Source organism: Pristiophorus japonicus, chromosome X (assembly GCF_044704955.1).
Source record: "Pristiophorus japonicus isolate sPriJap1 chromosome X, sPriJap1.hap1, whole genome shotgun sequence".
NCBI classification, from domain to species: domain Eukaryota; kingdom Metazoa; phylum Chordata; class Chondrichthyes; family Pristiophoridae; genus Pristiophorus; species Pristiophorus japonicus.
The window spans coordinates 33,558,473-33,584,838 of record NC_092010.1 but is presented as its reverse complement, the minus strand read 5'-3'; the positions used below and the strand labels follow the sequence as shown (position 1 = coordinate 33,584,838).

Below are 26,366 nucleotides of genomic sequence, written 5' to 3'. Positions count from 1 at the left end.
TCAGCTACGCTGTTGACATTGAACTCAATCGCATGTGGCAGTACAAACACAGGGAAGTAGTGCCACAAAAAATATCTTGTAATTCCAGAGATAGGTTTGTGGCAGCACTCAAAGTTGTCCTTGTAGTAAGTGGAGGGGGTCGGTGCTAAAATGTGTGGGCAGGGCCGCTCTGTTTTCGGCAGTTGTTTTGGCCTGTACGTTGAGTGGGGTTGTCACGACAACTGAATTCCATTTAAGAAAAACATAGGAACAGATTTTAACATAAGAGTCCTAAGGAACAGGAAATCTTCATTAGGTGCAATCGATGATGTGTTATGACCCCATGTCTCACATTCCTTGATTGTATTATACAGGTATAAGATATAGAAGCTCTAGTATTCCTCCCCAAAAGCCAATAAGATAAATCTTGATATTTATCCTGGACTGATCACATGGTATCCAAGTGTCGTTCTCATTCCTCCATAACATCTCCACTGCAAAGATAACAAAACCCGAACTCACAGGGAGATCTCGCCATATATTTCTATGATAAAAGATACCCTTGAGCCTGTTACAAGGCTGTAACAGGCTGAGCGGTGGAGATAACATGACTAAATTGTTCAGCCTTCACTCTTAAGGGTCGTGAGAGTTGATGTATTCCAGCCTTGGAATGCACTCCAGACTGTTCTCCTTCAACTAATTGTATTTGTCTTTGCTGAGTTGTGTTGGCCCAGGAGTTCTTCATTGACAGAATGCCTCACAGATGAATGAAACAGTGAAATAGAGACCATTAAAATTACGATTCAGCTCGCCAGCGGGCAGGGCAGTTTGTGCCCTGGCACTGTCTCAGCAGCAAATGCCTTGCCTTGAGTTGCTGGAGGCTTGGGGCTTGCCCCTGCCAACTGGATAAGAACATAAGAAATAGGAACAGGAGTAGGCCATACAGCCCCTCGAGCCTGCTCCGCCATTCAATAAGATCAAAGCAGGTCTGATCATGGACTCAGCTCCACTTCCCTGCCGCTCCCCATAACCCCTTATCGATTAAGAAATTGTCTATTTCTGTCTTAAATTTATTCAATGTCCCAGCTTATACACAGCTCTCTGAGGCAGCGAATTCCACAGATTTACAACCCTCTGAGAGAAGAAATTTCTCCTCATCTCTGTTTTAATTGGGCGGCCCCTTTTTCTAAGATCATGCCCTCTATTTCTAGCCTGCCCCATCAGTGGAAACATCCTCTCTGCATCCACCTGGTCAAGCCCCCTCATAATCTTATATGTTTCGATAAATCACCTCTCATTCTCCTGAATTCCAATGAGTAGAGGCCCAACCTACTCAACCTTTCCTCATAAGTCAACCCCCTCATCCCCGGAATCAACCTAGTGAACCTTCTCTGAACTGCCTCCAAAGCAAGTATATCCTTTCGTAAATATGGAAACCAAAACTGCACACAGTATTCCAGGTGTGGCCTCACCAATACCTTATATAGCTGTAGCAAGATGTCCCTGATTTTATACTCCTTTGCAATAAAGGCCAAGATACCATTGGCCTTCCTGATCAGTTGAGGTACCTGCATACCATCCTTTTGTGTTTCATGCACAAGTACCCCCAGGTCCCGCTGTACTGCGGCACTTTGCAATCTTTCTCTATTTAAATAATAACTTGCTCTTTGATTTTTTTCTACCAAAATGCATGATCTCACACTTTCCAACATTATACTCCATCTGCCAAATTTGTGCCCACTCACTTTGCCTGTCTATGTTCTTTTGCAGATTTTTTGTGTCCTCCTCACACATTGCTTTTCCCTCCCATCTTTGTATCGTCAGCAAACTTGGTTACGTTACACTCAGTCCCTTTTTCCAAGTCGTTAATATAGATTGTAAATAGTTAGGGTCCCAGCACTGATCCCTGCGGCACCCCACTAGTTACTGGTTGCCAACCAGAGAATGAACCATTTATCCTGACTCTCTGTTCTCTGTTAGTTAGCCAATCCTCTATCCATGCTAATATATTACCCCCAACCCCGTGAACTTTTATCTTGTGCAGTAACCTTTTATGTGGCACCTTGTCAAATGCCTTCTGGAAATCCAAAAACACCACATCCACTGGTTCCCCTTTATCCACCCTACTCGTTACATCCTCAAAAAATTCCAGCAAATTTGTCAAACATGACTTCCCCTTCATGGGCCCTGTACAACTCTGACTTCATGGGGATAAGTACCCATGGAAAATTGATCACAAAAATTTAAATAAATGATCCATGTGTCTCTGTAATACTCTGTGAGTCTGTACGGTGAGCTGTGCTTTGCTGTACAATCCCTCCACCTACATCTTTCCCATCTTCAAAAGCCTCCTCAAAACCATGCTTTCACTTAAAAGAAAGACTTGCATTTATATATCGCCTTTCACAGCCTCAGGACGTCCCAAAGTGCTTCACACCCAATGAAGTACTTTTGGAGTGTAGTCACTGTTGTAATGTGGGAAACAGGGCAGCCAATTTGCGCATAGCCAGCTCCCACAAACAGCAATGTGATAATGACCAGATAATCTGTTTTAGTGATGTTGATTGAGGGATAAATATTGGCCCAGGACACCGGGGAGAACTCCCCTGCTCTTCTTCAAAATAGTGCCATGGGATCTTTTACATCCACCTGAGAGAGCAGACGGGGCCTCGGTTTAACGTCTCATCCAAAAGACAGCACCTCTGCCACAAATGTGTGATTATGGATCATGTATCTCTATAATAATATTAAAAGTCATGTATATTATGCACACTTCTTGTAAACATCATACTCTCTTCCCGTCACACTTGGTTCCGGTCACACTCACTCAGCACTGCATTGGAGTATCGGCCCAGCTTTATGTGCTTGAGTGGGGCTTGAACCCACAACCTTCTGACTCAGAGGTGAGGGTGCGACCCACTGATCCATGGCTGACACAGGTATCTGCACTAACGCCTCCATTACTGTTTAGGGTCTGTCCCTGCTCTGGGAAGCACCTTGGAGCATTTCACCACTCTGCAGGAACGATGTAAATGCAAGTTGCTATTGTTGTTGTTTAGTTTATATGGGGTGGAGTGGAGGAGGAGGAAATGTCTCCCTGCATCCGGAGTTATTGGGATTGGTTCATGAAATGTAGGGCACAGGTTTTAAATGGGGTCCCCAGCCCCTAGGCGGTCTACTGGAGGATTCTAGGGAGGTCCCTGAGGTCATTAGATCTCTGATGATCCTGGAGTCTGTATCAGCACCCAACGTTTCAGAGCATAGAGAGGCCATAAATGTGCGATTATGGATCATGTATCTTTATAATAATATTAAAAGTCATATGTATTATGCACACTTCCTGTAAACATCACACTCGCTTCCCGTCACACTCGCTTGCGGTCATATTTACTTCCTGCCACATGTGTTTCCGGTCGCACTCACCTTCCGGTCACATTTACTTCTGGTCACACACTCGCTTCCGATCACACTTCTTTCCTGTCGCACCTACTTCCAGTCACACTTTGTTGATTGTCTTGAACTAAAAGTGCAGCAAACCCGGATGGAAGTGTTAGGGAATGAATGAATCAAATGCAAGGGAAGCAGTTTGAGTAATTGGTGATCCTGCTGATGCATTGTGCATTACAGGGCCAAACTGCACAATTGCTACAAAGCAGCAGCATATCTGTCTATCCACCGCGAGAAATGCCACAGGAGCTCTGCTAGTACTGTATTAGAAATGTTGGCACGAGTAGTGGAATCACAGCATTCCTCCCTTCTTGTCCCTCCCACGAGATTGTTTTTGCAGACCAAGGAGAGGGCACCGAGATCAGCCAATCATCCAACACGGAACAACATCAGTGCTGTGATGGGAACAATCTTAACCTGCTCTCTTGAGCAGGGGGAGCAACAAAGCCGGATCCATGGCAACGGGACCATGTAAGGTGCGCAGAGTTTGTGCTTGGATATTGTTTCCCTGGATCTGCTCCAGTGAAGTATAACTGAAGGGAAAGTGGGTTGTAAACAAGCTGGGTCTAGCTGGGTGAGGGCAATTGTTATATTGATATTATAAATCTAAAATGGAGCGCATAATATTTCCCCATTGGCAGCGTCGGTGTTTCGTGTTCGAGGTACTGCCTCTGTTGAAATGTGGTGATTTCTTCCTTCTCCTGCAGTGTCAGCCGTGGCTCAGTGGGTAGCACTCTCGACTCCGAGTCAGAAGATTGTGGGTTCAAGTCCCACTCCAGAGACTTGAACACATGACACTCCAGTGTAGTGCTGAGGGAGTGCTGCACTGTTGGAGGTGCCATCTTTCGGATGAGACGTTAAACTGAGGCCCCAGTCTGCTCTCTCAGGTGGACGTAAAAGATCCATGGCACTGTTTCAAAGAAGAGTAGGGAAGTTATCCCCGGTGTCGTGGTCAATATTTATCTCTCAATCAACATAACAAAAACAGATTATCTCATTACTGTTTTTGGGAGCTTGCTGTGCGCAAATTGGCTGCTGCATTTCCCACATTACAACAGTGACTACACTCCAAAAGTACTTCATTGGCTGTAAAGCACTTTAGGACGTCTGGTGGGCGTGAAAGGTGCTCTAGAAAATAGAAATGCAAAACTTTCTTCTTTCTCCCAACCCCCACCCCCCGCAGTACTTTCCAAAATTCAAGGATTGAGCTGACTCGAAATGTGCCATTGTGTCAGCCATCAAAATGTCATTGTGACCAAAATGATGTGCGATTGTTCTACTGCTTCTCTGATAGCCTTGTGCTGGTGATACAATTGTGTGGCGGGCCCCGCCTTGAGATTGCTGGCTGCCGTCGCTTCCTGTGTAAAATAAAGGCCTGAGCCATGGGCCCGTCCCAGGAGCAGTGTACCGATGAGCTACGCGGGGCTCGGGCACTCCCCAACCAGTCTTTCAGTCAGTGCTTGCCCTTGGCACTAAGCGCCAATGGCCACTGACTTGGAAACGCCACTCGAGAGAGAGGGCAGGGTGGCTGGTGTGGGAACTGGGAAAAGAAAAATCACAAAAGAGTGTCGTCCTGAAGTTGGAGCCTCTCGCTAATTCAACTCCAGCAAGCTCCTGTATTTATCAAGCAGCTTCCTGATTACTGTCAGCTCACTGAAAGAAGACTTGAGCCAATTCGAGCACTGTTCGCTCCAGTTGTCTATTATATTGTAGTACCCTGTATTTACTCCAGCCTGTCCCAATACAATTCACATCTGTGAACTTTTATTCACGAATGATAAATCTTAGTAAATTAATTACCCCTTTAATACAAACTCAATTACAAAGCTCTCAATATAAGAACTATTTTCCATATTGCATTTATATAGCATCTTTCACGGCCTCAGGACATGCCAAAGCGCTTTACAGCCAATGAAGTACTTTTGGAGTGCAGTCACTATTGTAATGTGAGAAACGCGACAGCCAATTTGCGCACAGCAAGCTCCCACAAACAGCAATGTGATAATGACCAGATAATCTGTTTTGTTATGTTGATTGAGGGGTCAATATTGGCCGGGACACCGGGGATAACTCCCCTGCTCTTCTTAAACCGAGGCCCTGTCTGCTCTCTCGGGTTGAACGCTTCATCTGAAAGACGGCACCTCCGACAGTGCAGCACTTCCTCAATATTACACTGGAGTGTTAGCCTAGATTTATGTGCTCAAGTCTCTGGAGTGTGACTTGAACCCACAACCCTCTGACTCCAAGGCAGGAGTGCTACCCAAGGAGCCACAGCTGACATCTGACAATGGAGATGCGACCATGGTAAAGATAGGAGCTTGCATTGTCAATCTCCATGAGTTTGATTGTATATTCTTTTAGCTTTCTACTCTACCTGGGAACCCAAGGTTGGTAGAAGAGTTAATGTTTTTTTTCTCCCTTCAAAGATAGAATTAAAACTCTAATCACGTGGAGGGCAGGCATCTTCTTTTGAAAAATAATTTTTTAAACATCTTCAGTTAACTAGGACACATTCCTGGCAGTTATTCAAGTGCAAGTGATTTGGAATTTGCTTCAAAGTAATTGGAGAAATTCCACATTCAGTGATAAGGTGATTGTGTTTGACCTCACTGAGAAATCCCTGCTGACTGATGTTCTTCTGTCACACATGTAAGTGTGTCTGTGCTAAGGGGATCATTTTGTGAGGCTCCTCTTGCAGTGTAGAGTCTCGCTCACTGATAAGGCTGCAAAGCTATCTCCGACTTCCCAAAGTGCACTCACTGCTGGGGAGGCTCTGGGCTGGGAATGGAGTCTTGTAAAATGAAATCCCCAAAGGTGGTTGTAACAAAAATCTCCTCCCAATCTTGTTTGACCTCTGTGGTTCTTTAACTCTCATCCATGCCTTTGTTACTTCTAGACTTGACTACTCAATATATATAAATGATTTGGATGAGGGAACCAAATGTAATATTTTCAAGTTTGCTGACGACACAAAACTAGGTGGGATTGTGAGTTGTGAGGAGGATGCAAAGATGCTGCAAGGCGATTTAGATAAGTTGAGTGAGTGGGCAAACACATGACATACGCAGTATAATGTGGATAAATATGAAGTTATCCACTTTGGTAGGAAAAACATCAGGACAAAGTATTGTTTAAATGGTGATGGCTTTGGAAATGTCGATGTACAAAGGGACCTGGGTGTCCTTGTACACCAGTCATTGAAAGCAAACATGCAGGTGCAGCAAGCAGTTAGGAAGACAAATGGTATGTTGGCCTTCATTGCAAGAGGATTTGAGTACAGGAGCAAGGATGTCTTACTACAGTTACACAAGGCCTTGGTGAGACCGCACCTGGAGTATTGTGTGCAGTTTTGGTCTCCTTACCTAAGAAAGGATATACTTGCCATACAGGGAGTGCAGCGAAGGTTCACCAGACTGATTCCTGGGATGGCAGGACTGTCGTATGAGTAGAGATTGGGTCGACTAGGCTTGTATTCACTGGAGTTTAGAAGATTGAGAGGGGATCTCATTGAAACGTATAAAATTCTGACTGGGCTGGATAGACTGGATGCAGGGAGGATGTTTCCCCTGGCTGGGAAGTCTAGAACAAGGGGTCACAAACTTGGGATACGGGGTAAGAAATTTAGGACCGAGATGAGGAGAAATTTTTCATTCAGAGGTTGGTGAACCTGTGGAATTCTCTAGCACAGAAGGCTGTGGAGGCCAAGTCACTGAATATATTTAAGAAGGAGATAGATAGATTTCTAGAAACAAAAGGCATCAAGGGGTATGGGGGAAAAAGCGGGAATATGGTAATGAGATAGAGGATCAGCCATGATCATATTGCATGGTGGTGCAGATCAAAGGGCCGAATGGCCTACTACTGCACCTATTTTCTATGTTTCAACGCACTCCTGGCTGGCCTCCCACATTCTACCCTACGCAAACTAGAGGTGATCCAAAACTCGGCTGCCCTGTGTCCTAACTCGCATCAAGTCCTGCTCACCCATCACCCCTGTGCTCACTGACCTACATTGGCTTCCGGTTAAGCAATGCCTCGAATTCAAAATTCTCATCCTTGTTTGCAAATCCCTCCGTGGCCTCTCCCCTCCCTATCTCAATAATCTCCTCCAGCCCCCCCCCACTTCCCCGAGATATCTGCGCTCCTCTAATTCTGTCCTCTTGAGCATCCCTGATTATAATCGCTCCACCATTGGTGTCCGTGCCTTCTGTTGTGCTTGGGCCCCAATCTCTGGAACTCTCTCCCTAAACCTCTCTGTCTCTCTACCTCTCTTTCCTCCTTCAAGACGCTCCTTAAAACCTACCTCTTTGACCAAGCTTTTGGTCACTTGTGCTAATTTCTCCTTATGTGGTTCGGTGTCAATTTTTTAAATCTCATAATACTCCTGTGAAGCACCTTGGGACGGTTTACTATGTTAAATGCGTTATATAAATACAAGTTGTTGTTGTTGCTGAAGAGGGAAAATGAAGAATAGTCTATTTATGACATCCATGTCTCCCCAGCTCCACAATGGTTAGTGCTGGATGCACAGTTCTACATAGGCGCAGGTAATTGCTCAGGCAGTGTACGACATTGCTCTGTTCCAGGAATGCTCGGGCTGATGGTATTATCCCCACAAGCCCTTCAAAACTGAGATCAGCTCACTCAGCACTTCCTCATCAGTATGGCTTACTTCCTTATCAGGCAGTCTGCTGAGCAATTGAGCCCTTGTGGCCGCTATTTGTTTTGGATCCAGTTTTGTGTGGGCTGATTTATTGCTACTTAAAAACATAAGAATTAGGAGCAGGAATAGGATATATGGCTGATTTTCGACCTCAACTCCACTTTCCGGCACTATCCCCATATCCCTCGATTTCCCCTGGACTCCAAAAATCTATCGATCTCAGCCTTGAATATATTCAATGACTGAGCCTCCACAGCCCTGTGGGACAGAGAATTCCAAAAGATTCAGGAGTGAAGAAATTCCTCCTCATCTCGGGCCTAAATGGCCGACCCCTTACCCTGAGACTGTGACCCCTAGTTCTAGACTCTCCAGCCCGGGGAAACATCCTCTCTGCATCTACCCTGTCAATCCCCCTTGGAATCTTAGATGTTTCAATGAGATCACCTCATTCTTCAGCTGGGCTTTCTTGTACTCTGAGGTTCACCTGACTGGTTACACTCAGTCTGGGAGAGGAGAGAAGGAGGAACCTTCTGCTTTTTAACAATCTTAATATTTCCTATAAATTGTATTGGCACAGTAGAATCATAGAATGATACAGCACAGAAGGAGGCCATTCGGCCCATTGTGCCTGTGCCAGCTCTTTGGTAGAGCTATTCAATTAGTCCCACTCCGCTGCTCCTTCCCACAGATCTGAAACTTTCTCTCCTTCAAGTATTAGGATTACTATACTGAACACAAATTTGTTCAGATGCCGCTACAAAGGGCCCTGCTCATCGAACCTCTTCAAACCTCCATCAATTACTCTATTCAGGCTATTTGTCTTTGAAGACAGCACCGTTGAGCCTGATCCTGTCCTTGCCCAACACACTTACTTCCTGCAAAAGGTCACTGGACAAGCAATCAGGAACTTGATGTGCTTCACTGCAGAGCACAGCGCTTAAAGGCAACTTGGTTGCTAAGTGTCAAAACGATAAGTTCTTCTGTGCAATTGAGCACAATATAACAGGCAAAAGTGCAATGGAGAATAGCGCTTCAGTTGAGGCTTTGCAACAGCCAAACAGAAAATCTAAACTGAATTTGAGCCCCATTAAAGCCCATGGGATTTTTGTTTAAGGAATTCTGCTTCTTGCACGGAGCTTTGCTGTCGGGGGCACCTATCGGGAATTCAGGCGCACGCCTAATGACTCCTCGAGTTCCAGGGAGAACGAAGAAAGCCAACTTGCTGGGAATTGGTTAATAGAACACTTGTTCTACTGTAATGTGCCATTGGCTTTCAGGCTTAAATAAATAGGCTTCAAGTATCACGACATACAGAACATTCTGAAAGGAAATATTTTGATGATTGACCACAACATGAGTGAACCTGTTCAATCCTGCTTTTTCAGGGAGCTGCCTCAACATTTTCACCCAGTAAATGAGGATCTCTTTTGGTGTGGATGGCGATGGTAACATTCTTGCTGCATATTATCATAGATAATAACACTGCCTTCAAATGGCGTCAGTGAGCTATTTATTCCGTATAAAAGGTGTTCACGTGCACTTGGAGGAAGCTGACGTCGTCTGCTGAGAAAAACAGCTATCTTTCGCTGCCAACAGCATGAAACCATACTTGACCTGCGCAAATTTCGTCAGACGCGAAGGAATTTGCTGAGGTGCAGTCAACAAATTTTGCGTTGAAAATCCTGAGAGGAAGCTAGGGTTTAAAAAAAAATAAAATAAAAAACATCCACCATCCACATGTGCAAGAGACCTGCCAATGTACTCTGGGCGGAAAGGCTTCTCAAACACTGGCAGCCCAAGAGGAATGGCAGAAAGATGGACTGGATGAGGTGTAAACCCACAGTCTGCTGGGATGGTGTGATAGTGAGCTAAGTGACGGTCGTCACACAATGGTAAGTGTCTTTTATTTTAATGCAGGTTTGATGTGTTTAACATCTTGAATAATTCTTGTAAATTCAACTACACCCAGCAGGCTGCTTATCTGATCTCGATAATTAGTGTCTATACTTATTTTATTTTTAACTTTCGGTATATTTATCGGTTCGCAGAAGTGAGGAATATCAGTGAAAGAAAGACTTGCATTTCTATAGTGCCTTTCACAACCCCAGGACGTCCCAAAGCGCTTTACAGCCATTAAGTACTTTGGAAGTGTAGTCACTGTTGTAATGTGGGAAACGCGGCAGTCAATTTGCGCACAGCAAGCTCCCACAAACAGTAATGTGATCAAGACCAGATTATCTGTTTTAGTGATGTTTTTTGAGGGATAAATATTGGCCAGGACACCGGGGATAACTCCCCTGCTCCTCTTCGAAATAGTGGCCATGCGTTCTTTTACATCCACCTGAGAGAGCAGATGGGGCCTCAGTTTAACGTCTCATCCGAAAGACGACACCTCCGACAGTGCAGCACTCCCTCAGCACTGCACTGGAGTGTCAGCCTAGATTTTTGTGCTCCAATCTCTGGAGTGGGACTTGAACCCACGACCTTCTGAGTGTGGAGTCAGACACAACACAGTTTGGATGTAGGGTAAAGCTGTTGCAATAACCTGGTTTACGCCCACAGCTCAGATAGACTCTCCTACTGCAGCAGCCGAATGTTACCATTTTCTAGATTGTCCATTCTTGTTTGAGTGAGATTGTCAATACCCTACTATTTTATGACAAATTAAGGGAGTGAGTGCTGAGGGGGAGAACCTCTATAGGAGGGGAGAGAGTGCCTGGGGAGTAGGGAGTTTATTATTTAGATAATCACAGATGCAATATGATTATGGGGATCATAGAATCATAGAAATTTACAGCACAGAAGGAAGCCATTTTGGCCCATTGTGTCCGTGCCGGCCAACAAAGAGCTATCCAGCCTAATCCCACTTTCCAGCTCTTGGTCCGTAGTTTTGTAGGTTACGGCACTTCAAGTGCATTAAAAGGTAAAATTATCTGATTTGTGGCAAAAGGGTTCCAATATAAAAAAAAAGGTTGAATTGCTGGTTTAGACAATTGAACTTACTAGTGCAGATGTTCGGAATCGATTTGATGGCATTGATTAATATTAATGAATGGAAGATCATGGCGATTTCCCCAATATGCCCTCACAGCTTGGAGGCTCCTTGCCTGAAGCATTCATTTGTAAAATTGGCTCTACAAAATTTGCCTTTTCCTGAGTTTATACCGAAGGAAATATTCTGGAGAAGAGCACGAACTTGAAACTCTAAACCTCCCACTGAGGGCAGAGAAAGATTGGCAACTGTTACGGTGGATGTTAAAGATCTCGTGGCACTATTGGAAGGAGAGCAGGAAGTTCTCTCCATGTCCTGGCCAACATTCCTTTCTCAACCAACAGCATCCAAACACAGATGAACTGGCCATTCATCTCGCTTGCAGCTTGTGGGATCTTGCCGGGTGCAAAATGGCTGCAGCAATTTTCTACATCGCAACAGTGGTTGCACTTTGAAAACCATTTCAGTGGCTGCGGAGCACTTTGTGACATCCTGAGGGCATCAAATGCACTCCCTAAATGCAAGTCTTTTCTATCTTGAGGAATCATGGAAGAACCTTATGGCACTGCACATTAGAACACCAATTCTCTGCATTACCTCAGAAGATATCATTTTCATTGATTTCACATTCTTTTGTCCAGTCCTGCTGGTCTCTTTGCTCGAGTAAGCATAGGATGGAGCCTATTTTGCTGTCTCTAAACTGTAGAACCAGACAAGTTTACAGAAAGAGGTCATTCAACCCATCTTGTCTTGTGTCTTTGCTGGAGCAATCCCAAACTAATCCCAACGCCCAGCTTTCTCCTCATTGTCTTGAATCTTCCCCTGCTTCAAACATTCATCCAATTTTCCCTTAAAAGATGCAAAGGTCTTAGCATCAATTTTTCCCTGTAACAAGGCATCCCATGCTCCAAAAATCTTCTGAATAAAGACATTTCTCTTAACCTTTCTCCTCGTCCTCTTTTATATTGATGACCCATCGTTGCCATCCAGCCAGAGGAGATAGTATTTCCCTATTCACTTTCTCAAAACTCTTGATTAAAAAAAACCTCAATGAAATCTCTTCTTGGCCATCTCAGCTCCAGTGGAAATAGGCCCAGTATCTCATATCTCTCCTGATACCTATAGTCACTTATCCCTGGTAAATCTACACTGCACGCTCTCTATGGCTTTAATGTCCTTTCTGTAATGAAGCGTCCAAAACTGTACACAGTGCCCTTACTGTGGCCTAGCCAATGTCCTGTATAAATTCATGAACTCGTTACTACTTCTATTCCATGCACTGATTTATAAAACCTCAAATTCCAAAGGCCTTTTTCATGTGTTCCTGACATTACAACAGTTACCACACTTCAAAAATACTTTATTGGTTGTAAAGCGCTTTGAGACGTCCGGTGGTTGTGAAAGGCGCTATATAAATGCAAATCTTCTTTCTTTATCTTCCTGCACTTCCAGGCAATTATGCATTTGAACCCGCCTGGTCTCTCTGTTCACCTACACCCTTCAGTGGTGTGCCTTTGGGGAGTCACTGACTCAGGTCCGAGCTGGTGAGAAGAGAGAGACTTACGTTTCACCATTCGTCTTTCAGATGAGACGATAAACCGTCTCTCTCAGGTGGATGTAAAAGATCCCATGGCACTATTTTGAAGAAGAGCAGGGGAGTTCTCCCCAGTGTCCTGGCCAATATTTATCCCTCAACCAACATCACTAAAACTGATTATCTGGTCAGTATCACATTGCTGTTTGTGGGAGCTTGCTGTGCGCAAATTGCCTGCCGCGTTTCCCACATTACAACAGTGACTACCCTTCAAAAATACTTCATTGGCTGGAAAACACTTTGGGATCTCCTGAAGTCATGAAAGGCGCTATATAAATGCAAGTCTTTCTTTGGTTTCGATGGAGTAAGTTGTGAAATGGTTTTTCTCTTAACCGTTTCCCCCCCACCACCACCACATCATCACATCACCCAGTCAGAAAAGATGTGCTGAAGAATAAACTAACTTCTTTATCAATCAAAAACTGCTGTCTTATATAAGTTACATTCATTACAAATATTATATATATTGTGTGCACATCTTTACAGTGAGTTTCTTTGTTCAGCATACTCGGTGCACAAGTTGTTAAATTCAAACCATTCTGACCATCTTGGACTTACCAGTTGTGTAAGGCAGTTCTGCTGGGTTTTATTTGTTTTCCATGATTCATTCCTATGATCCAACAGTTAAATAAGCACTTCCCGCAGTCAATTAAGAGATTAGTTCCCAACTCCCAGGACTCGTACTTCCTACCAGACCTCTTCAAATTTATTAGTCACCATATCAACTAATGTTATCTATGATCGCAAGTAAGGTCTGTACCAACTTGTTCTTTGACTTTTATAGTTGCACAAAATCAGCCATCTATTAAAGGCACAACCTTGTCAAGAGTGAGGTTATTAATAATTCCACTGCAGATGCATTCAAGCTCTTGTCAGACTTGAACACTGCTCCCATATCTGGGGAGGCAAAGTGTCACAGTGTGAGCTGTGGCTCAGTGGGTAGCACACTCACCTCTGAGTTTAGAAGAACATAAGAAATAGGAGCAGGAGTAGGCCATACGGCCCCTCGAGCCTGCTCCACCATTTAATATGATCATGGCTGATCCGATCATGGACTCAGCTCCACTTCCCCGCCCGCTCCCCATAACCCCTTATTCCCTTAACGTTTAAGAAACTGTCTATCTCTGTCTTAAATTTATTCAATGACCCAGCTTCCACAGCTCTCTGAGGAAGTGAATTCCACAGATTTACAACCCTCTGAGAAGAAATTTCTCCTCATATCAGTTTTAAATGGGCGGCCCCTTATTCTAAGATCATGCCCCCTAGTTCTAGTCTCCCCCATCAGAAGAAACATCCTCTCTGCATCCACCTTGTCAAGCCCCCTCATAATCTTACATGTTTCAATAAGATCACCTCTCATTCTTCTGAATTCTAATGAGTAGAGGCCCAACCTACTCAACCTTTCCTCATAAGTCAACCCCCTCATCTCCGGAATCAACCTAGTGAACCTTCTCTGAACTGCCTCCAAATATGAAAATCAAAATTGTACGCAGTATTCCAGGTGTGGTCTCACCAATACCCTGTATAACTGTAGCAAGACTTCCTTGCTTTTATACTCCATCCCCTTTGCAGTAAAGGCCGACATACCATTGGCCTTCCTGATCATTTGCTGTACCTGCATACTATCCTTTTGTGTTTCATGCACCAGGAACCCCAGGTCCCACTGTACTGCAGCACTTTGCAATTTCTCTCCATTTAAATAATAACTTGCTCTTCGATTTTTTTTCTGCCAAAGTGCAACCTCACACTTTCCAGCATTATACTCCATCTGCCAAATTTTTGCCCACTCACTTAGCCTGTCTATGTCCTTTTGCAGATTTTTTGTGTCCTCCTCACACATTGCTTTTCCTCCCATCTTTGTATCATCAGCAAGCTTGGCTACATTACACTCGGTCCCTTCATCCAAGTCATTAATATAGATTGTAAATAGTTGGTTGTGGGTTCAAGTCCCACTCCAGGAACTTGAACACATAAATCTAGGCTGACACTCCAGTGCAGTGCTGAGGGAGTACTGCACTGTTGGAGGTGCCATCTTTTGGATGAGATGTTAATCTAAGGCCCCATCTGCTCTTTCAGGTGAACATAAAAGATCCCATGGTACTATCGCGAAGAGAGCAGGGGAGTTCTCCCGGTGTCCAGGCCAATGTTTATCGCTCAATCAACATCACACAAACAGATTATCTAATCATTATCGCATCGCTGTTTGTGGGAGCTTGCTGTGCGCAAATTGGCTGCTGCGTTTCCCACATTACAACAGTGACTACGCCTCCAAAAAGTACTTCATTGACTGTAAAGTGCTTTGAGATGTCCGGTGGTTGTGAAAGGTGCTATATAAATGCAAATCTTCCTTTTCTTTTCTATATCCTTCTTATATGTGACACAGGAATTTGCATGTGTAACACTTGAAGTGTGATGAATGCATCACAAATTCTGGTAGAGACTAGATTTTTTTTTTTTCAATACTACTATAGTCACTGTTCCTGTTCCTCCTGAACTCCAATATCCCTGTCCGAGGCACCCCTTCCTCATCAATGTATTGAAATCGAGATTCCTCATGCAGTCCTCCAATCCATCGGAATTTTGAAGACTTCAAACTTAGTGTCCCTAACACCACTGATCGAGTTACCTCACCTCATACCTAGTGCTGGAAGGTGGGATTAGGCTGGGTAACTCTCTTTCGACCGGCACAGACACGATGGGCCGAATGGCCTCCTTCTGTGTTGTAATTTTCCATGATTCTATGATCTTCTCTCCCGCTCTTTAAATCTTAGAGGTGTGCGACACTAGGTCTTTGGCCCCGCACCAGAGCTTCTACATAGAAAGAAGATCTCCTGTTTGGGACTGAAGGGGAGTCCGAGGCATGCCTGGGAATTGTAGAGTTTCATTGCCTTCTCTTGGTAATGAAGCCATACTGTTGCACCTTAAATGTAATCAAAGCAGCTCAGCCTCTTCTCTTTAATGAACTTCATTAACGAGCTTCAATGAGTCCTTTATCTATCAGTGCAAATAAATTGAATGTAATCCCTGTGCCTCGGTCATCTGCTCAGAACCACAGTGGCAATCTCTTAATCTCTCTTTGTCAAAACATTCATTCTCTCAGCACACCGCCCTCTCGCCGGACTGCACCAGCCATAGTCCAAGCACTGCTCCCACATTGTACCTTGTGTCTAATTCCCCCCCCCCCCGTCACGGCAGTTAGCAGTGCGTACTTTTAGTAAACTGGGCCTTCCTCAGGGCAAGCGAGCTCTTAAGATCCAGTGCATCCCAAATTAACAGCTTGTACACTTCCGGGCCCGGGCATCTCTTGTGATCTCCGAGAGTCTCACGACTGAGCTTATGACTTTAGTTAGAAGCACAATTTAAAGATTGCTTCAGAAGGTGTGACGATGGCCAATTAATGCAGTAAATACCATGCCAGTGAATCACATGATCACTAAATTGAAGAGGAACCTAATGTTCCCCAGTGACTCATGTAATTACATATATTAGGAGGCACAAAAGACATTTGCTTAGGATTTTGACTTTCATAAGAACATAAGAAATAAAAAAAAGGACTTGTATAGCGCCTTTCACGACCACAGGATGTCTCAAAGTGCTTTACAGCCAATTGTGGTTTTTCAATCCACTGAGACGCCCCAGAATCCATGGAATTACTCTTATACTCAATTCCTCTTGTTACAAAGGCCGACATACCATTTGCTTTCTTAATTGCTTGCTGTACCTGCATGTTAACAGTAAGAAGTAACGTGGTGGCCTGAGAATGACACTTCCCCTGGATTTACCCCCCTCCTTTCCTCTTCCTTCTTGCAGCTCTTCACAGGGCTTGCTGGGACCAGGAGCTCAGCATATGTGACTGTGGTTGTGAACGGGAGTGATGGGCTATGAAATGGCACTGAATTGCAAACAAGCCTCTTTTTAAAAAAGGTGACAAAACAAACCCAAGTAACTGCAGATTCTTTGGTCTAGCATCAAAAGCTGGCAAAATAACAGAATTGATCCCTAGGAACAGACCTGGGGGTTAACTATATGAACATATCCGAGTAAATGGTGGTCAACATGTTTTCAAAAAGGGGAGATCTTGGCTGAGCAACCTCCTTTGTGTAAATGATGTCCCAAGTGGATATTGGTGTAAGATTTGGATCACGGGTCTCACACACATTACCCAAAAGGGTCTTGGGAGTCATAGGTTGTTTTATTAAGGAGCGGTAGTTCAAGTATAGTCAAATACAACACACAATCAGGATAGACATACGACCGTGACAAGTAGCTGGTATTAGTCCCGATCGGACAGACAGCTCTTGTGCGCAAACAGCTCGTCTCTGCACCGTCTGTGCTGAAGACTCTTTAGATATCCCTTTTATTCTCTTTTTAGGAGTGGGTCTGGGGTAGAATGTGGACAGGGCTATCTAACCTGTAAGGGCTGTTCCTAAACCAAGGTGCCCAATGGTGTGTCGAGTTCTTTGTCTCAACTTTCAGATGAAAACCCTCTCCCGTCCCATGAGATCATTCCTTTGCTTATCTCTTGTTTGGACCTCTGGTTACCTTCACTTGGACAGTTTGTTTATCATCAGGTCTAGTCACGCCGAAATGGAGGCCTGTTTCTATGTTATATCCTTGTAACTCAGCTCTCTGAAAATCTTTATCTGACATGATTAGAATTGTTCTGTGTCATCAGTTCATCCTGGCTGCCTGAGCTAGGCAAACCCATTCCTTTTTATAAAACCACTTTCTTTTACAATTCACAATTTCTTCCAATTGATGATTTCTTACATTGGCAAGGTCCATGACACAGTGTAACCAAAACCCTGGAGTCATTCAAGAAACCATTAGATACTATGATGGTGGTGGGTGGGTGCAATCTCTATGAAAGGATAAGCAAGATGGGACAAATGACCTCTCTCTTCTGTACTTATTTATGTTGTGGCACATCAGGAAGCATTTCTGCACCAAATATCTGCTTCCAAAATACCCGCAAAGAGAACTTTAAAAGCAGAAAAGATAATAACAAAGGCTAACTGAGAGATACCATTGAAGAAATACCCTTCACCTCCCTTTAGAATGTTTAGGATTATGTAATGATTCATCTTTGGACGATTAATAAAAGAAATAGGCGCAGGAGTCGGCCATTTGACCCCTCGAGCCTGCTCCGCCATTTAATAAGATCATGGCTGATCTTCTACCTCAACTCCACCTTTCCCTCCTGATCTCCTTAAGAGTCCAAAAATCTATTGATCTCAGTCTTGAATCAGTCTCATTTTCAATGACTCAGCATCCACAGCCCTCTGGGGTAGAGAGTTGCGAAGATTCACCACCCTCTGAGTGAAGCAATTCTTCCTCATTTCAGTCCTAAATGGCCGACCCCTTATTCTGAGACTATGACCCTTCGAGACTCCCCAGCCTGGGGAAACATCCTCCCTGCATCTACCCTGTCAAGCCCTGTAAGAATTTTATACATGTCAATTCCCCTTTAAATGTACATAAGTTATAAGGGCTCATTTTTTTTCTGGACTCCTTTTATGTGAGAACCTGTCCCAATCACCAAGATATAATTCATAGGGGGATTCACGTAACCAAATATTAGTGTGTTGCAAACAAACTGGTGCACGTTCATCGGCAAATGAACGGTTGACTTCATGTAAACTATTATGTTATCTTAGTTAAACAGTCTCTGCTTCTTGTACTGGGAAACAGATAGTCACTATTTCTCAGAATGTGATGCAAAGCATGGCTCCCTGGACTCTTTTAAAAATAAAACTGGGAATCACCAGGAATTTTCAGCAAAACCTCTGCAGTTAATTGTGTGGGTGTAGACAGGAAATGGGTCGGAGTTTTGAAAAGCCTGTTTTGGTTGAAAGATTAATTTGCCAAGCCTTTATTTCAGTGGAGCTGTTCATTCCAAGAGGGCTTCACTGTGCAGCACCCTATCCCTGTGGAGGGGGTGGGGTGAGGGGGGGTGCTGGTGGGAAAGCACATTGACACAGCTCGCTCTCAAGGAAGCAGTGATGTGTGTCAGGAAGCTGACGATCATCCCTTCTCGTTCCGCTGCTGCTTTTACGGCTGTGATCCTTCTTATTGTTCTCGTGGCCCCATCCTGCTGCTCGGCTGGAGTGCATTACACGGGATGAAGCCTAAAAGTGTTGCAGAGAACCCCAGGAAGGCTAGAGGAAGCAGGGTGAGTCTTTCGGCGTCTGGGCACTGCATGCATTTTCTACTGTATTAAACATTTCAACAACAACTTGAATTTATACAGCGCCTTTAACATAGCAAAACATCCCAAAATGCTTCACAGGAGCATTATCAAACACCGAGCCACATTAGGAGATATTAGGGCAGATGAGGGTCAAAGAGGTAGGTTTTAAGGAGCGTCTTAAAGGAGTAAAGATAGGCTGGAGAGGTTTAGGGAGGGAGTTCCAGAGCTTGGGGCCCAGGCAGCTGAAGGCACGGCCACCAATGGTGGAGCGATTATAATCAGGGATGCTCAAGAGGGCAGAATTAGAGGAGCGCAGACATCTCAAGGGTTGTAGGGGCTGGAGGAGATTACAGAGATAGGGAGGGGCGAGGCCATGGAGGGATTTGAAAACAAGGATGAGAATTTTGAAATCGAGGCGTTGCTTAACTGGGAGCCAATGTAGGTCAGCGAGCACAGGGGGTGATGGGTGAGCGGGACTTGGTACGAGTTAGGACACGGGCAGCCGAGTTTTGGATCATCTCAAGTTTACGGAGGTAAACTTGAGGTCACCTTAATCTGTTACTCTAAAATGCAGCCTTCAGTAATTTTAAATCCAGATAGAACAAATGACTTGGATCATCTTGAATGCTCCTGGGATACTTTTATCCCCCACCACAGAACCTCTCCTCACTTCACCTACCGAAGGCACTGACTCCTAGCTGGAGCTCCATGAACACTGGCTGCCTTATGGTCCTTCGCCCAACTGTCAGCTCGGAGATTGAGATTTGCCATGCTTTTCGACTGCATAAGGCATCACAGTTAATCCCAAGGCCTGTGCCCATCTGCCACTCACACATGGACACTTTCCAGCAGTCAGGAGAGCGAACCCTGGCTGACTTTTTTTAAGCTGACATTCCAGTGCGATACTGAGGGAGGTGTCCTCCCTCCTACACTGTCGGAGGTGTCATCTTTTGAATGATACATTAAACCGAGGCCCCGTCTGCCAGTCCAAGTGGATGTAAAGGATTCCATGGCACTATTCAAAGAATAGCAAAGAGTGCGCCTGGCAAATATTCCTCCCTTAACCAACTCCACCAAAACAGCTTGACTGGCAGTTCATCTCATTTGCTGTTTATGGGATCTTGCTGTGCACAAAGTGGCTGCTGCGTTTTCCTACAAACCAAAAGTGACTGCAGTTCAGAAGTCCTTCATTTGACGTGAAGCACTTTGGAGTGTCCTGAGGTTGTGAAGGGTGCTATCTCTGTGCTCCATAACCCGGGGTACTGAGGCAAATTATAGCTGCCTAACTGCTGCCCTGGCTAAGATCAGCTGACTCGGCACAGCCTGGGGATTGAACCTGCCATTCTGAACATTTAGCCATTAAGTCCTCGGGAGAGCTATTTCCTCCAATACATGATGCACAGGTGCTGCAACCTGGTACAACAGAAGGAACCATTAGTAGTGTTCAATTAGTAGTGCCTGGACTAATAATCCGTTCAAATAATGAGTTCAAATCCCACCACGGCAGCTGGGGAATTTAAATTCAGTTAATTAAATAAATCTGGAATAAAAAACTAGTATCAGTAATGGTGACCATGAAACTACTGGATTGCTGCAAAAACCCATCTGGTTCACTAATGTCCTTTTAGTGAAGGAAATCTGCTGCCCTTCCCCGGTCTGGCCTATGTGTGACTCCAGAACCAGAGCAATGTGGTTCACTCTTAACTGCCCCCTGAAATGGCCACTCTGTCGTTTCAAAAAAAACTGCTGCAATGGACTGCAGCGTTTCAAGAAGGTGGCTAATTAGGGATGGGCAATAAATGCTGGCTTTGCCAACGACGCCCACGTCCCGTGAATTAATTTTTTAAAAATTCCTTCAATCTACAGTGTACGCGTGTTTAAAAGGTGATAATTCACTTGTATCTCAGTGATGTATTTGCACGAGTCTCTCATTTCCCCTAATTACGCTGTGATTGAGATAATCTCCATGCCCACTATCGGAGTGAAGCTGAAGCTACGGTGGCATTGGGGGGGAGGGGTCTGATGGATAGAGGGTAGTATCAACAATGTAAAATTTTCCTGTTCTAATGGTGTACCAAATGGCAACGAGCTCACATATAAGTGTGTAATAGATGGTCGGAATCCCACTGTACTGTTAGATCACATGTAAGACTATACAGATGGAAGAGCTGGGACCAAAATGGCCTCCCTCACTTGTGTCAGCCGTGGCTCAGTGGGTAGCACTCCCGCCTTGGAGTCAGAAGGTTGTGGGTTCAAGTCCCACTCCAGGTACTTGAGCACATAAATCTAAGCCGACACTCCTGTGCAGTGCTGAGGGAGTGCCACACTGTCAGACCGGGTAAGTTGTCTTTCGGATTAAAAAATATATTATCTGGTCATTATCACATTGCTGTTTGTGGGAGCTTGCTGTGCAGAAATTGGCTGCCGTGGTTCCCACATTACAACAGTGACTACAATTCAAAAAGTACTTCATTGGTTGTCAAGCATTTTTGGACGTCGTGAAAGGTGCTATATAAATGCAAGTTTGTTTTCCCTCTAGTATGTTTTGTTGAAATGGGCAGTGACTTTAGTCATTACATTTGATGCCCAAAATGTGACACTTTTCCAGTTTACTTTGCACAGCTTAAAACCCCAGCTAACCCTTATTGTGCCCTGAGTTGCATTCAAGGTACGGGAGGGAGCCCATTGAAGGCTGCCGCACTGTTGTGATGTGAACTGGCTGTGTCGTCTTCTCCTGAGCCATGTAGACCCCCTCCCACTGAAACGTCACTCTGCACTCCTGCTCCAGAACTGCTTTGTGTTCAGTCAGCAGGCTTTGAGCTGCAGTGCCCTCTCACATTGCACGCAGCCATCCCTCGATTGAGCTCATGTGCACTCAGGCTGCCTGGGCCAGCCTGATGCCCATTGCCACTCTCACTGCTCAGTTTATTTTTAGGACTCGTGTGGGCGCTTGAGCTGCAGAATGAGATTAGCTTAAATAGCTTTGGAATCACAAAAATGATGTTCTGAGGTTTTCAAACAATGTATTTAGTCTGTTTAATTCTGCTTACTCATGTCTGGAATATGCTGTACATTTTGACTCCCTCAGATTCACTCCTCCTCTGCAGTTTCCTTTTGATCTTGTATTTATGACTGGTTATGAGAAGTAAATTGCATCTCACTCTCAATAGGAAATATTTTATTCCACATGGCACCAAAACCCAACATCTCCAAGGTACTCTGACCTAAAGACGGGGTTTAAAACTTAGGGTGAGATAAATTGGGTGATTTTCTGACTTTGCACTCTCGACACGAAGCCTCAGCTGCTGAAATTCGGGCGTTTGCTTAAATGATCGGAGCATCGTGCGCAACGTGTGCCTGAACCTCCCCATGGGCCGTCGACCCACCCCGTCCCCCAATGCCTGAAGTGCGCTGCACCTGTCGAGGACTCTCAGCCCCTAGTTTTGCTTTCCCAGGCTTTTTGCATGCATTGGGTGCCCTGCTGACTCTGGCCTGCCCTCTGAAAGAAAGAACTTGCATTTATATAGCACCTTTCACAACCTCAGAATGTCCCACAGCACTTTACACCCAATGAAGTAATTTTTGAAGTGTACTCACTATTGTAACGTAGGAAACACGGCAGCCAATTTGCGCACAGCAAGCTCCCACAAACAGCAAAGTGATAATGACCAGATAATCTGTTTGTTATGTTGATTGAGGGATAAATATTGGCCCCAGGACACCGGGGAGAACTCCCCTGCTCCTCTACAAAATATTGCCATGGGATCTTTTACAGCCACCTGAGAGAGCAGATGGAGCCTCAGTTTAATGTCTCATCCGAAAGACGGCACCTCCGACAGTGCAGCACTCCCTCAGCACTGCACTGAAGTGTCAGCCTGGATTTATGTGCTCAAGTTCCTGGAGTGGGACTTGAACCCACAACCTTCTGACTCGGAGGTGAGGGTTCTACCCACTGAGACACAGCTGACACTACCCTGGTAGGGCCTTGCACTGAAAGCATCGGGCAGAAACAGCTGCCAGCCTCAGGGGGCCTTGTGGAAGGGTAGTGGAGCCCTGCTACGTCAGCTTTCCAGCTCTACAACACTCCTATGGGATCCTCCAGGCTTTTCCTGATTGGCAGACCTGGGCTTGTGCCTGCAATAAGCACAGGCCCTGCGTAGCTAAGGAACTAATGTGGGGGTGGGGTGGGAGGGAGATTCCCGGCCTTCCTGCCTCAATTTCCTCCACGTATGTTCATCGAGTGCCCCAAAAAAGTGTCAGTGAGGTTTGTGCCAGGACCCTTCTCAAACCAGTGGGTGTGAGGGACTGAAGAGAGCAGACGGTATTTAACTTCCTCTAAAAGAAGCTTGGGGCATAGAATTCAATGTGGGCAGGACCAGTGTTCCTTTAATTTTTTGGGAAGGATGCACGGCCCCTTTAAGGAACTGTGGGGCCCATTCAAAATGACACACATGCGCGGTTTGAGAATCCAGAGCGCTGCCCGGCCGTCAGCTTAAAGGGAACATTGGACACGACACAAAATGGCCGTTCGCAGATCGGCCAGCCCCCTTTACACGCCCCGCTTGATGCTTCTTTCCGTCGTGGTGTGGAACGGGCAACCAATCCGCTGCCACCCACCATGCGCTCCCGCCCGCACTGAATTTTAACCCCCGCAGGTACAGGCTCCCCAACCGTGGACTTTGTACGGCCGTACACAGCACCTGTTGTATCATGTCAGATTTGACATTGAGCTGAAGCAGAAATAGTCCCATTAAATACAGTCTAAATATTGCTCTGATTGCATTGTACATCCTGCCATCTGGTAGCACAAAGCTATACAGACAATTACAGGGCGATGACCAGCTTTTGAAGGGAGTTTTCAACATCGTTCCTAATTGTTTTAGGTTCAGTTCAAGAATAGCTTTCGGTTCTCAGAGGAGATTGCTTGTAGCTTTGCTCCAAAATAGTAAAAGGTTTATGCACTACATCCGCAGTGTCACGCCTTGCTCGGGAAGCAAGCGCTTTGCGTGCTGTTATGAGACGTTTTGCTGTACTGAGCACGAAACAGAACTGTATCTTTAAATACAAGAGACAGTGTGTAAGTGTGTTCGTGTAAGTGTGTGAGCATGAGTGTGTGTGTAAGTATGTAAGCGTGATTGAGTGTATAAGTGTCTGAGCGTGAGTGAGTGTGTGAGTGTATATGTGTAAGTATGAGAGTGTATGTGTACGTGAGTAAGTGTGTGTGTGTGAGTGTAAGTGTGTGAGCCTAAGTGAGTGAATGCGTGCTTTTCCCTTCACAATGCTTTTGCTTTCCTAATGCTTTTCCCCATTCTCTCCTGAAGGTGCTTGGACTAATTTTGCTCTGTAGTTATGCCAGTTTCTCAGTGCAACTGCAGGGGGCAGGGGCAAAGCATTTGTGTGGAGGCTGTTTCCAGATTTGCGTTGTGATATATCCACCCAAATATGACCAGGAGCATGTCATACTGGACATTTCCTGTCCGTTTCACCATAGTGATGCTGTATGTGGGATTGAGGGATATGCGGAGAAGATGTGTAGGTGCATTGAGGGATGCAGGGACAAGATGGGTTGGTGGGATTGGGGGATATGGTGAGAAGGTGGGTAGATGTGATTGAGGGATAAGGGGACAAGGTGGGATTGAGGGATAAGGGGACAAGGTTGGTGGGTGGGGTTGAGATATGGAGAGAAGGCAGGTGGGTGGGATTGAGGGATATGGGAAGAAGGTGGGTAGGATGGGTTGAGGGAGATGGTGATGAGATGGGTAGGTGAGGTTGAGAGATATGGGAAGAAGGTGGGTAGGTGTGATCGGGGGATATGGGGAGGCGGGTTGGTGGCATTTAGCGATATGAGGAGAAGGTAGATAAGGGAGCCGATTTTAGCTAGAGCCTTTAACGTAGTAAAACGTCCCAAGGTGCTTCACAGGAGCGATTATCGAACAAGATTAGAGGCCGAGCCACATACGGAGATATTATGACAGTTGAGTTGGTTTTAAGGTACATCTTGAAGGAGGAAAGAGAGGTCGAGAGGCGGAGAGGTTTAGGGAGGGAGTTCCAGAGCTTGGGGCCCAGGCAGCTGAAGGCATGGCTGCCGATGGTGGAGCGATTATAATCAGGGATGCACAAGAGGGACGAATTAGAGGCGCGCAGATATCTGGTGGCGGGGGTGGGGGGGGGAGGGGTTGTGGGGCTGGAGCAGGTTACAGAGATAGGGAGGGGCGAGGCCATGGAGGAATTTGAAAACAAGGATGAAAATTTTGAAATCGAGGCGTTGCTTAACCGGGAGCCAATGTAGGTCAGCGAGCACAGTGGGTCATGGGTGAGCGGGACTTGGTACAAGTTAGGACACGGGCAGCCGAGTTTTGGATCATCTCTAGTTTATGGAGGGTGGAAGATGGGAGGCCAGCCAGGAGACTAAATAAGTTTCAGTGTAAGAGTGCCTTGAGGTACTCTGATAGGTTTGAGTTTCTGCTGTAGTTACCAGCCAGACCAGTAGGTGGTGCTATTTCTCCTTGCGGAATGACAACTGCCTGTCTCCCCTCTACCTCCAGCGCCTCTTTCTCTCATTCCTTGAAGCAGCACAGTTTGGCAGCATTGCTTGTTCCTGGCTGTTGCCTCGGAATAATGGAGCCTCCACCTGTGCAATCGGGTTGTGGGAAACTGTCCAGGTTTTACTGGTCTGATTTGGTACACGTTGGACTTCAGTCTGAATAGGAATCACATGTGGTGTTCGGCTGGGATTGCGACACCTGCTACGAGCCTCTGTTGCGATGTCTTGTTTCAATAAACGAGACGCTTACGGCGGGGATCTGCTGGGCTGTGTAACATCAAGTGACGCTGGGCCGCATCATGAAGGGGGAAGGAAAGCCACCATTTCTCATGCACTCCTGGACCCGATGCAGAAATACACTGGCAATAGCTGAGGCAATTTTCCTTCAGTATTGTGTAATTTTAGCCCTTCCACCCCACTCGTGCCAATTGTGTTGTTCAGACACTATTTGACTGTGGTTAACAAGGGGAAGATTGCGTCCGGGGGGTTGTGCAAGTGGCATAGTGAACATCCAAATCAAAACTGGGGCGTAGGAAAGCAATGATTGGGTCAAGGCCAGGCCTGCCACGGTTACTGATTACCCACAAACTTGTGCACAAACATTTGAACCGCATTCACCGCCAGGAGCTGCTGCAGCAGATTTAATCTTCGCTTGCTGTGCATTGCAGCTTCTTTTAACCCACAGCCATATTGCTATCAGTTTGGCAAACCCGCGTCTTGTTCGCGGGCCCCTCTCTGGGATGTTCCGGTGTGGGGCGATGGGATTTGGTTCGGTGCTCTCGATCCCTCACGCCGAGCTCCTGCTTGCAAGTGAGCCGCAGAGCGCCGTTGAGCTTTCACCTTGTGCCGCGGACACTGGGATATTGCCGCCTCCTCCCAACATTCCGTGCTCTTCCTCTCCCACTGGGGTCTGAGGCAAGGTGATGGATCAGTGCTGAGTCCAGTGCTCAACAACTT

General features: G+C 45.5%; 1 protein-coding gene across 4 annotated transcripts in view; it reads left to right on the top strand.

Annotated features, from left to right (window-relative positions):
* The window catches only part of LOC139240955 (tensin-2-like), a 344,077-nt gene that overhangs the window by 66,971 nt on the left and 250,740 nt on the right, over nt 1-26,366 (top strand). Inside the window, exon 1 of one of the 4 annotated variants that reach the window (XM_070869540.1) lies at nt 9,870-9,981. The exons of 2 other annotated variants lie outside the window; for them this stretch is intronic. In XM_070869540.1, the coding sequence (XP_070725641.1) occupies nt 9,979-9,981 (3 nt within the window). In that variant the 5' untranslated portion in view covers nt 9,870-9,978. Of the gene's footprint in view, nt 1-9,869; nt 9,982-18,690; nt 18,848-26,366 lie in introns of those variants that run through there. One more of the 4 variants, XM_070869538.1, reaches the window with a different exon arrangement.